We start from the raw sequence: 12776 nt of genomic DNA on the forward strand, positions 1-12776 counted from the left end.
GTTATATATCAACAATTTATTCCTTTTCAATTGCTGAGCAATCTTCCGTGGTATGGATGATTTATTGAAGGGACAATGAGGAGTGATGTTACAGCTTTGACCATGTAGACATGGATGAGCTGCAGTGATAAGGGTATGAAGTAAAGTGAGGAAGTCTCCTAGGAGTCTGGGGTCTAAGCTAACGCAGCAAGGGAGAGAGGACAGATTTCAGGGAAGACTCAGAAATCAAATCATTGTTCTTTATTACTAAGAGGAAAGACAGCATGAGGGAGAGGACAGGAAGAGGTGACCAGTGTAACTACTAGGTTGCTGGCTGCCTGATGTGGGATATGGCAATGCACACCTCAAGGCAGGAAACCAGGGATAAGAGGCTGACAAGGAAGCAAGAGAATAAATTCAGTTGAGTGTCTGTGCCATCCTAATTGACACTCATTCATTCCTTTGTTAATTATTTATTGAGTCTCAGCTATGATCCAGGTATTATTACATGTGTTCACATTATTACTGTGTAAGCAAGACTCTCGTGTAGCTGACATCTTAGTGCGTGAAACAGACAATAAACAACTATACTGTACACGCATGTATATATACATCCGCTTTAATTCCTGGGGATGTACAATCAGCAATCAGATTATGGGTGTAAGGCGTCAAGACAAATAGGAGCTGCACATTTGAGAATTACCAGCACAGAGATGACAGTTAAAACTGCAGGAGAGGGCGGCGCCTGTGGCTCAGTGGGTAGGACGCCGTCCCCATATACCGAGGGTGGCGGGTTCGAACCCGGCCGCGGCCAAACTGCAACAAAAAAATAGCCAGGCGTCTTGGCGGGTGACTGTAGTCCCAGCTACTCGGGAGGCCGAGACAAGAGAATCGCCTAAGCCCAGAAGCTGGAGGTTGCTGTGAGTGTGACGCCACAGTGCTATACCGAGGGCAATAAAGTTAGACTCTGTCTCTAAAAAAAAAAAAAGAAAGAAAGAAAGAAAGAAAGAAATGATGATAATAATAATAAAGTCCAACTCCGAGAACCCTCTCAATTCACTATCCTCCCAGTAGAAAAGGCGCTCTCCGGCCGCCGAGAAAGCGCGCCAAAGCCCCAGCAGCGAGCGAGGCGAGCTCTCGCGTGAACTGCCGATACTTCGCGGGAGGGCACCGCGACTAGAGCCCGAACTCTCGCGACAACAGCCGCCAGCTCGCCGAGGCATGGCGCGGCCGGGGCCGGCCTGCACCCAGCTGGACAGGGAACAGGAGCGCGACGTGCGCGAGCTCGTCCGGAGCGTCACTGGACTCCAAGACGAGGGCGACCCCAACTTCCAGCTGGCCTTAAACTTCGCCTGGTCCAACTTCAGGTGTGGGCGCGGCACGCGGACCAGTTCCCGGCCACAGCCCCCGGGCTGCGCGCTTGGTCCCCGTGGTCCTGTGCCAGAGCCCGGAGCCGGGGGGCGGGGCGGGTGGGCGAGGCTGCGCGCGCAGCGCGGCCGCGGGAACCTGGGTGGGTGAGTGGGTGCGGCGGCTGGGAGGGCTCGGCGGGCGCCGCTGCTGGGCTGAGCGCTGGAGACCAGACCTGCGCCGCTGAAACTGTCCGCCCCCGGGCGCCACGCTGGTCCATGTCTGACCCGGTCCCTGCCGCACTTGCTGCGCTTCCAGCAGTGCAGGGCACACAGAAAATCATTTTGTCAGTACATCGGCTAGTGCATTTTTGGAGCAAAAGTATATTCACATTCTGAGATTGTGTCCTCACTGACTCTTTCTCCCTGTTCCCACTGCAGGTCTCACTTATCCTACTCTCATTTTCCTTTTTCCAAAATAAGAAGTCATAACACATTGAATAATTCTGTGTTGTTGACACTGTCTCCTCCGCTTCCACTTCTAGCTGAAACTTAAGTTATATCTGCACGTGGTACTGGTCATGTAATACAATTTCTAATGTAGTTTCTTATGTAAATAATTTATAAAGATTTATGCAGTTTAGATATTTAGGCAGATGTCCTGTTTTTCTTTATGGAAGATGTAAATTAAACAATAATTTTATGGTCATTAACCATATGGAATTATTACCAAAAGAATGTTAGTCATTGTTAGTATTCTACCTATTTGATTTCAGTGAATCAAATCTCGACTAGTAAACAGTTTTCCTTTTTTTTTTTAGAGACAGAGTCTCACTTTTTCACCCAAGTGCCTTGGCGTCTCATCTCACCGCATCCTCCAGCTCTTGGGCGTAGGCAATTGTCTTGCCTCAGCCTCCCGAGTGGCTGGGACTACGGGGCGCCCGCCGCAATGCGCGGCTATTTTTTTTTTTAATTGCATTTGCCATGGTTGTTTAGCTGACCAGGCTGGGTGGGAAACCACCAGCCTTGGTGTATGTGACCAGTACTGTGATCACTGTGCTCCTGGCGCCGAGCCTCACAATCTGTAATCTTTTTTTTTTTTTTTTTTTTTTTGAGACAGAGCCTCAAGCTGTCCCCCTGGGTAGAGTGCCATGGCATTACAGCTCACAGCAACCTCCCACTCCTGGGCTCAAGCGAGTCTCCTGCCTCCGCCTCCCAAGTAGCTGGGACCACAGGCGCCCGCCACAACGCCCGGCTATTTTTTTGGTTGCAGCCGTCATTGTTGTTTGGCGGGTCCGGGCTGGGGATTCGAACCCGCCACCTTAGGTGTACGTGGCTGGCGCCTTAGCCCGTTGAGCTATAGGCGCCGAGCCAATCTGTAATCTTGATTATCTTGATGATTGGGCTCCGCGCCTGTTGCTCAAGCGGCTAAGACGCCAGCCACCACATACACCAGAGCTGGCAGGTTCGCATATAACCCGGGCCTGCAACACAACGACAGCTACAACCAAAAAATGGCCAGGCATTGTGGTGGACGCCTGTGGTCCCAGCTACTTGGGAAGCGGAGGCAAGAGAATCCCTTACGCCCAGGAATTGGAGGTTGCTGTGATGCCACAACATTCTACCCAGGGCAACAGCTTGAGGTTGTCTCAAAAAATAAATAAAAATATTTTAAAAAATGATTGCAGCCACAAAATACCTAGTTGGTTTATAATAAGAACAGTGGACTTGGGCAGCCCCTGAGTCACAGTGAGTAGGGCATAGGCCCCATATACCGGCTGTTGAGTCACAGTGAGTAGAGCACCGGCCCCATAGACCAAGGGTGGTGGGTTCAAACCCAGCCCTGGCCAAACTGCAATGAAAAAATAACCAGGCACTGTGGCGGGTGCCTGTAGTCCCAGCTACTTGGGAGACTGGGGCAAGAGAATTGCAAAAGCCCAAGAGCTGGAGGTTGCTGTGAGCTGTGACACTACGGCACTCTACTGAGGGCAACAAAGTGAGACTCTGTCTCAAAAAAAAGAACAGCAGACTTTCAGATTCTTTGAAAGCAAATTTCTGAAATAATAGACTCGATTCTTAAATGTAATTTATAAAAATGGCCATGTGTGAAATAGACCATATAATATGAGACTGAAATGTTATATCCCCCCAAATTTTTCTGTTAATATTTATAAATGGCAGTAGGCAGATGGTCATCATTTTATTTATTAGAGTCTCACTCTGTTGCTCTGGGTAGGTGCTGTTGAGTCACAGCTCACAGCAACTTCAAACTCCTGGGCTCAACCAATCCTGCCTCAGCCTCCCAGGTAGCTGGGACTGCAGGTACCCACCACAATGCCTGGCTAGTTTTTCTTTCTTTCTTTCTTTCTTTCTTTTTTTTTTTTTTTTGAGACAGAGCTTCAACTTGTCACCCTGAGTAGAGAGCTCTGGTATCACAGCTCACAGCAACCTCCAACTTCTGGACTTAAACGATTCTCTTGCCTCAGCTTCCCAAGTAGCTGGAACTGCAGGCACCCGCCACAACGCCTGCCTATTTTTTGGTTGCAGTTGTCGTTGTTTGGCAGGCCTGGGATGGATTCAAACCCATCAGCTCTGGTGTATGTGACTGGTGCCTTAGCTGCTTGAGCTACAGGCGCTGAGCCTAGTTTTTCTATTTTTATGAGAGATGAGGTCTTGCTCTTATGCTGGTCTAGAACTCCCAGGCTCAAGCAATTCTCCTGCCTCAGCCTCCCAGACTGCTAGGATTACAGGCATAAGTCACAATGCCCAGCCAGTGGTCATCATTTTAGAGTTGAGACAGGCATTAGAATTTACTGTCTGCTTTTACAGATAGAGGAACTAAATTACGGTAGGTAAAGTGATGATCCACTTAGCCCTTTACTGGGATAGAATGAGATGTATTATTAAGTAGTGTAATTCTTTTAAGCAGGAGGATCACTTGAGCTCAGGAGTTTGAGATCAGCCTAAGCAAGAATAAGACCCTGTCTATACTACAAATAGAAAAATTTGCCAAGTGTTGTGGTAGACACCTGTAGTCTAGCTACTTGGAAGGCTGAAGCAGGTCAATCACTTAAACCCAGGAGTATGAGGTTGCTGTGACCTATCATAATGCCACTGCATTCAACTGAGGAAAACAGCAAGACATTGTCTCAAAAAGGCGGGGGGCGGGGGCGGGTGGCTCCTGTGGTTCAGTGAGTAGGGCACCGACCCCATACACCCAGGGTGGTGGGTTCAAACCCAGCCTGGCCAAACTGCAAAAACAAAATACCCACACGTTGTGGTGGGCACCTGTGGTCCCAGTTACTTGGGAGGCTGAGGCAGGAGAATCGCCTAAGCCCAAGAGCTGGAGGTTGCTGTGATACCACGGTACTCTACCAAAGGCGACAAAGTGAAACTCTGTCTCTAAAAAATAATAATAATAATAAAAATAGACAAAAGTTAATTACAGTATAACTTGTAATAGGGGTTCTTAACTTGAAGGTCCAAAGATGTAATTCAGGTGTTTGTGAATTTGGATGAGGAAAAATTATATGTACCTCCGACTAAAAAGTAGCATTTCCTTCAAATATAAATGAAGGCAACAAACAACAGTAGTATTAGCTTACTTATGACTTTGGCACCAGTAGAAATCACACAGTATTTTCACATCATGTTAAGAGATGCAGATATTTCTAAATATTTTTACTGCTACTTGTTTTTCTCATCCTGGCTAGAGTGCAATAGTGTCAACCTACATCACAGCAACCTTAAGCTCCTGGCTCAAGCTATCCACTTGCCTTCGCCCCTGGGTAGTTGAGAATACAGACACTGGTCACCACGCCCAGCTGTTTTTTTCTATTTTTAATTGAGTCAGGGTATAGTCATTCTGGTCTCACACTCCTGAGCTCAAGAGGTCCTCCCACCTTCGTCTCCCAGAGTGCTAACACTGTAAGCGTAAACTGCCACACCCAGCCTGTTCACTGGGTTGCTATTTGACCCACTGTTAGATCTTGTTATTTAATGTTTTCATAAAGAAATAGATGTTTTACTATATCATAAATGTTTTGAGGCATTTGACAATTGTATTTCAGTATCCTTGGTTTCCTTTGTATGTAGTCCTTAGGCTTCATTCTGGCATAAAAATGGCTAGAAACACATGATGTAGAATGTGCTCTGTTAGACTTAGACGCAGAGCTTTATGGGAAGGCAAAGGAGCCAGAGGACGAGGTTGGGAGGATCGAGGTGCACCTGTGTTCTGAGAAAAGGTTGCTTGAACAGTCTCTGAGATGGGGATTATTTGCCTGCCTTTTGGTAGAGGAATGGACTGGGGATGTATTCCATTCTAGAAGTGTATAGCTGAGTTCATAGCGTATAGGGAACTTGAAGGGCCGTGAAACAGGTTTACTTAGCTGTAGTACAAAATTTGCATAAGAATTATATTTTGTTTTCCTTAGATTTCATCGTTTCTTGGATGTCAACAGCCACAAAATAGAAAAGACAATTGAAGGGTAAGTCATTTTGATATTTGTATCTTTATACATATTCAAAAATACATGTATTTTCAGCTCAGCACCTGTAGCTCAGTGAGTAGGGCACTGGCCACATACACTGAGGCTGGTGGGTTTGAACCCAGGGCAGGCCCGCTAAACAGCAATGACAACTGCAATCAAAAAATAGCTGGGCGTTGTGGCAGGCACCTGTAGTCCCAACTACTTGGGAGACTGAGGCAAGAGAATCACTTAAGCCTCAAGAGTTTGAGGTTGCTGTGAGCTGTGACACCACAGCATTCCACCAAGTGTGACATAGTGAGACTCTGTGTCAAAAAAAAAAATGTATTTTTCCTTATAGTTTTAGGTTAATAGAGCTTTATGACAGGTGATTTTTTTTTATATTTTAGGATATATGAAAAATTCATCATTCATTCTGATCTCAGCAAAGCTGCTAGTTGGAAGAGACTAACTACAGAATTTCTAAATGCATCACTTCCTAGCATAAAGGAAATAAAGGTATGTCTTCAATTGTGAGATCTCCGTTGTGCATACTGTTTCCTATCTGAGCATTATCAACTCATTTCTTTCAGTGTTGAAACATTCATTGTATTCTCTTGACTACTGGCTAGAACTGGACCTCCTGGAAATTGACTTCAAAATTGCCAACAAACCAAGTTGTGCCTCTGGTTGTGATGAAAGAGCTTGTTCTTGTTTTGTCATCTTTTTTTCTTTGTTTTGTTTTGTTTTTTGAGACAGAGTCTTGCTTTGTCACCCTGGGTAGAGTGCTATGGCGTCACAGCTCACAGCAACCTCAAACTCTTGGGCTTAAGTAATTCTCTTGCCTCAGCCTCCCAAGTAGCTGGGACTGCAGGTACCTGCCACGATGCCCGGCTATTTTTTTAGAGATGAGGTCTTGCTCTGGCTCAGGCTGATCTCTAACCCGTGAGCTCAGGCAATCTCCATTTAATCATCATCTTGTCTCAAACCTACTGTGGAAGTACAGATCAGAAATTGGCACAAATAATAGCACTATTTGGATAACTTAAACTTTCAAATGGCTTCTTAGCACTTGGAAATAACCAGCTGTACATGCTTACTAACGTCAAATGTACTTTCATAGTCCCCGGGATCACCCTTAGGTGCAGTGATTCAACAAAAGGATTCATAAAAGTCAAAAAAGCTGTTATCCTTACTATTATAATTTATTTATTTATTTTTTTTTTTTTTTTTGAGACAGAGCCTCAAGCTGTCCCCTTGGGTAGAGTGCTGTGGCATTACAGCTCACAGCAACCTCCCACTCCTGGGCTCAAGCGAGTCTCCTGCCTCCGCCTCCCAAGTAGCTGGGACCACAGGCGCCCGCCACAACGCCCGGCTATTTTTTGGTTGCAGCCGTCATTGTTGTTTGGCGGGTCTGGGCTGGGGATTCGAACCCGCCACCTTAGGTGTACGTGGCTGGCGCCTTAGCCAGTTGAGCTATAGGCGCCGAGCCACTATTATAATTTATTATAGTGAAAAGATACAGGTTAGAATCAGCAAAGGGAAAAGGTACATAGAATTAAGTGCAGGAGAAACTAGGCACAAACTTCCAAATGTTCCTTTCATGTGGACTTGCCTGGTGATGCACATAATTCTCCCAATGAACCGTGTGTGACAACACATGCAAAGTGTTGCCAACCAGTGGTGTCCAGGGTTTTCATTAGTGATTGGTCAACATAGTCAGACAGTGCTTAGGTGGCAGAATTTAGTTTCTCAGTCTCTAGCCCCCAAGAAGTCAAACCCAGGGTCTTCACCAAACCAGCAGGCATTTACTATAAGTTACGTTGTTAACATAAACTGGCCAAACTGATAGCACCATGGTCCCAGGCCTCTGGCATACAGAAACACCTTTCTCAGAAGGGTATTTTACAGGTTATCTCAGGAGTCTGTCAAGGATCAATACTAAGGGGTGGCATCTGTAGCTCAAAGAATAGGGCACCAACCCCATATACCGGAGGTGGTAGGTTCAAACCCGGCCCTGGCTAAAAACTGCAAAAAAAAAAAAAAAAGGATTAGTACTAAGAACCTCTGGGATATTTAGGGTTTGGGCAACCCAAGCCTGTTGAGTTACCCCTTTATTGCACACATGTAGTCATTCATTTAATCCTCACGATAACTTTTTTTTTTCCTCTTAAGACAAGAGTCTCACTATGTCACCCTCAGTAGAGTGCAATGACATCACAGCTCACAGCAATCTCAAACTCTTGGGCTTAAGCGATTCTCTTAGCCTCTCAAGTAGCTAGGACTACAGGTTCCCGCCACAATGCCGGGCTATTTTTTTGTTGCAGTTGTCCTGGGTGTTTTAGCTGGCCCAGGCACCAGGTTTGAACCCACCAGCCTAGGTATATGTGGCTGGTGCCTGTCTAACTGAGCTGCAGGCGCCACCCCTCATAATAACTTTTGAGGAGTTTTTTTTTTTTTTTTTTGGAGACAATTTCACTCTGTCACCCTGGGTAGAGTGTCGTGTCATCATAACTCACAGCAACCTCGAACTCTAGGGCTCAAGTGATCTTCCTGCCTCAGTTTTTCATTTTTAGTAGAGATGGGGTCTCAATCTTGCTCAGGCTGGTCTTGAACTCATGCAATCTACCTGCTTGGTCTCCAGAGTGTTAAGATTACAGGTGTGAGCCACTGCACTCAGCCAGAGTATTCTATTATTCCTAGGCTTTGTCTTTGTCAAAGCTGTGGGAATTTGTGACTTAAGGAAGAGAGCTTTAGACAGTTCTTTTAGATTTTTCACCATTTTAAGGAAAGGGCTGTAAAGGTGTTTTTTTTGTTTGTGTTTTTTTGGAGACAGAGTCTCAAGCTGTTGCCTGGGGTAGAGTGCTGTGGAGTCACAGCTCACAGCAACCTCAGACTCTTGGGCTTAAGCGATTCTCTTGCCTCAGCCTCCCAAGTAGCTGGGACTACAGGCACCTACCACAACGCTCGGCTATTTTTTGGTTATAGTTGTCCTTGTTTGGCGGGACCTGGCTGGATTTGAACCCACCAACTCCGGTATGTGTGGCTGGCACCCTAGCTGCTTGAGCTACAGGCGCCAAGCCTATAAAAGATATTTCTAAAAGAATGAGAGCTGCAATGTGCTGAATTCACACCCTGAGGAACAGAAATGCATTTTCATGCATTGTTCCATGAGGACCATTTGGTACAAGGAGGAGATCTTTATCGGATATTTTCTTGAATGATTCCATACAGCTTTCTGTGTAGACTGTAGAATTGAATAATTCAGACCCTGTGACACCCTTATAGTGATGGCAGGCATTTTTAGAGTGCCTACCATATGCCAGGCTCTGTTCATCCCATAAAGAACATATTCACTTGGTACTATCACTGTCCCCATTTTGGCAAGGACTTACTCTCAGTTTTAATTTGTACTAATTAAAATAGCCATGTTGGCCAGGAACAGCGCTTCATGCCTGTAATCCTAGCACTCTGGGAGGCTGAAGTGAGAGGATTGCTCAAGTTCAGGAGTTCAAGATCAACCTGAGCACCAGTGAGACCCATCTCTACTAAAAACAGAAGTTAGCCAGGCTTTGTGACAGGTGCCTGTAGTTGCAGCTGCTTGGGACACTGAGACAAGAAGATTGCTTGAGCCCCAGGAGTTTGAGGGTGCAGTGAGCTATGATGATGCCACTGTACCCTACCCCGGGCTGGTGCCCTACTCACTGAGCCACAGGCAATGCCCCATAACACAGATTTGATGAGTTATATTTCTTTCATTTAATTCAAAATATATTTGTTGTTTTGTTTTGGGGTTTTTTTGCAGTTTTGGCCAGGGCCAGGCTTGAACCTGCCACCCCCAGTATATGGGGCCAGCACCCTACTGCTTGAGCCACAGGTGCCACCCTCAAAATATATTTAAACTTAAAATTTTACCCATTTTTTTAAGAAGTATATTGGTTATGTTCCAAGTATTTCAGATTTTTCCAATAATCATTTTTAGCTTATATCTCTTTTCAAATAACATATCACTTTCATAACAGAGTACTCCTTCCTGTCCCTTATAACATTACTGTTTTTCATTTTATTCATAAGCTGAAATCACTGAATACATTGTTATTATTAATATAAATAAAGTGCTTATTGTTAAACCAACAAAGAATAAGGAAAATAAAAGCTTTTATATTACCTTCATTTTTGTCTTCTGTAATGTTCTCCCTTTATTTATTCATATCCAAGTTTCTTTTTTTCTTTTTTTTTTTTTGCAGTTTTTGGCTGGGGCCTGGTTTTGAACCAGCTACTTCCAGCATATGGGGCAGGTGCCCTACTCCTTTGAGCCACAGGCATTGTCCCCTCTTTTTTTTTTTTTTTTAGAGATAGAGTCTTGCCGTTGCCCAGGCAGGATGGAGTGCAAGGGCACAGTCATAGCTCACGGCAGCCTCAAATTCCTGGGTTTAAGCAGTCCTCCTGCCTCAGCTTCCTGAGTAGTTGGGACTTCAGGTGTGCGCCATCACCACCACCACCGTGCCAGGCTAATTGTAAAAATTTTTCATAAATATGGAGTCTTTCTATATTGCCCAAGCTGGTCTTAGACTTCTGGCTTAAGCAATCCTCCCACCTCACCCTCCCAAAGTGCTAGGATTATAGGTATGAGTTACCTTACCCAGCTATAAATCGGGATTTCTTTTTATCTTTTTTTTTTTTTTGATACAGAGTCTCACTATGTCACCCTTGGTGAAATGCCATGGCATCACAGCTCACAGCAACCTCCACCTCTTGGGCTTAAGCGATTCTCTTGCCTCAGCCTCCCGAGCAGCTGGGACTACAGGTGCCCACCACAACGCCCGGCTATTATTTGGTTGTAGTTGTTTGGCAGGACGAGGCTAGGTTCGAACCCGCCCACTCCGGTGTATGTGGCTGGTGCTCAAGCCCCTGAGCTACAGGCACCAAGCCTAAATCACGATTTCTGACCTACATGATTTTTTTTCTCTCTAGAATTTCTTTTAACATTTTTGCTAGGGAGGTGTACTGACAACAAAATCCTTCACGTTTTGTTTGTCTGAGAAAGTCTTTATTTCTCCCTCACTCGAGGGATAATTTTGCGAGATGCAGAATTCTAGGTTCATAGGCTTTCTTCTTTCAACCATTTCACTCCGCTCACTTCCATGTTTTCTGATATAATTCCTATTCTTGCTCCTTGTAGGTAAGGTGAACCCACCCTCCCGCCCCGGGCTTCTTTCAGGAGTTTCTCTTTAATTTTCAGCAATTTGTATATAACATGCCTAGGTGTAGATATTTTGGTTTCTATCCTGATAAGTGATATTTGTCTTTGATTTTGGAAAATGCCATCATTTTTACTCCAGATTTTTCTTCTGCTCCTTGCTTCTCCTGGTATTCCCATATGTTATACCATGTACCGTTTCTAATAGTTTTTGCATGTTCTATTTGGTTTTCTTCATTCTTTTTTCTCTTTGCTTTTCCATTTTGAGAATTTCTATTGACATATCTTGAAACTCCCTGATTCTTTCCTCAGCCCTGCCAGTCTCCTAATGAAAGGCATTCGTCATTATTATCAACTTGTTTTGGATCTACACCGCTTTGGGATTTTTTTTTTTTTGAGACAGTCTCACTTTGTTGCCCTCAGTTCCATGGTGTCACAGTTTACAGCAACCTCAGACTCTTAGGCTTAAGTGATTCTCTTGCCTCAGCCTCCCAAGTAGCTGGGATGACAGGCGCCCACCACAATGCCCGGCTATTTTCTGGCTATAGTTGTCATTGTTGTTTGGCAGGCCCAGGCCAGATTCAAACCTGCCAGCTCCAGGGTATGTGGCTGGCGCCCTAGGTACTGAGCTACAGACACCAGCCTCACTTTGTTTTGATACTTCCTTAGAGTCTCCATGTCTCTGCTTACATTAGGCATCTGTTCTTGCTTATTATTCACATATCCCATTATAGCATATAAATCATGGTTATTTTAAATTCTCAGTCTGATAATACTAATATCCCTGTCATTTCAGAGCCTGGTTTGGATTCTGGCTCTGTCTTTTCTATATTATATCAAGTGGCAATTGTTGTCTACCTGGACACAAGAGCCCAGAATTCCAGAGTTTTTACTGGGGCCTGATCTCTTAGCTGCCTGGCTACAGGTACTGAAGTTCCAGCCCTTTCAGAGGAAAGTAGAAGGGCCAGGCTGGGCACGATGGCTCACCCCGATAATCCTAGCCCTCTGGGAGGCGGAGGCAGGTGAGCTGAGGCACTCAGGAGTTCACGACCAGTCTGAGCAACAGCAAAACTCCATCTCTAAAAATAGCTGAGTATTCTGGTGGGCACATATAGTCCCAACTACTTGGAAGGATGAGGAAAGAGAATTGCTTGAGCCCAAAAGTTTTAAGTTGGCCAGGTGCAGTGGCTCACACCTATAATCCTAGCACTCTGGGAGGCCGAGGCAGGTGGATTGCCTGAGCTTACAAGTTTGAGACCAGCCTGAGCAAGAGAGAGACCCCATCTCTAAAAATAGCCAGGCAGGCTTGCCGCCTATAGCATAGTAGGTACGGTGCCAGCCACATTCACCCAGCCTGGGCCAGCTAAACAACTGCAACAAAAAATAGTTGGGCATTGTGGCAGGCACCTGTTCCAGCTAGTTGAGAGGCTGAGGCAAGAGAAATGCTTAAGCCCAAGAGTTTGAGGTTGCTGTGAGCTGTAATGCTACAGCACTCTACCAAGGGCAACATAGTGAGACTCTTATCTCAAAAAAAAAATTAAAATTAAAAAATAAAAATAGCCGGGCACTGTGGCAGGCACCTGTAGCCCCAGCTACTTAGGAGGCTGAAGTAAGAGAATTGCTTGAGCCCAAGAGTGTAGGTTGCTGTGAGCTATGACACTACAGCACTCTACCAAGGGTGATATAGTGAGACTTTGTCTCAAAAAATAAAAATAAAGTTTGAGGTTGCTGTGAACTATAATGCCACAGCACTATACCAAGGGCAACAAAGAGAGATTCTGTCTC

The 12776-nt window shown here is 45.2% G+C and overlaps 1 protein-coding gene across 3 annotated transcripts in view; it reads left to right on the forward strand.

Moving 5' to 3' along the window:
- Positions 1-1197: 1197 nt before the first annotated feature.
- TUBGCP5 (tubulin gamma complex associated protein 5) overlaps positions 1198-12776 on the forward strand; it is a 64763-nt gene continuing 53184 nt past the window's right edge. For 2 of the 3 annotated variants that reach the window (XM_003800154.3, XM_023519288.1), the window contains exons 1-3: positions 1198-1346; positions 5759-5812; positions 6202-6310. In XM_003800154.3, coding sequence (XP_003800202.1) covers positions 1201-1346; positions 5759-5812; positions 6202-6310 — 309 coding nt within the window. In that variant the 5' untranslated portion in view covers positions 1198-1200. Of the gene's footprint in view, positions 1347-5758; positions 5813-6201; positions 6311-12776 lie in introns of those variants that run through there. The other variant, XM_023519289.1, reaches the window with a different exon arrangement.

This window comes from Otolemur garnettii, unplaced genomic scaffold (genome assembly GCF_000181295.1).
Source record: "Otolemur garnettii isolate 467f Iridium unplaced genomic scaffold, OtoGar3 scaffold00170, whole genome shotgun sequence".
NCBI classification, from domain to species: Eukaryota; Metazoa; Chordata; class Mammalia; order Primates; family Galagidae; genus Otolemur; species Otolemur garnettii.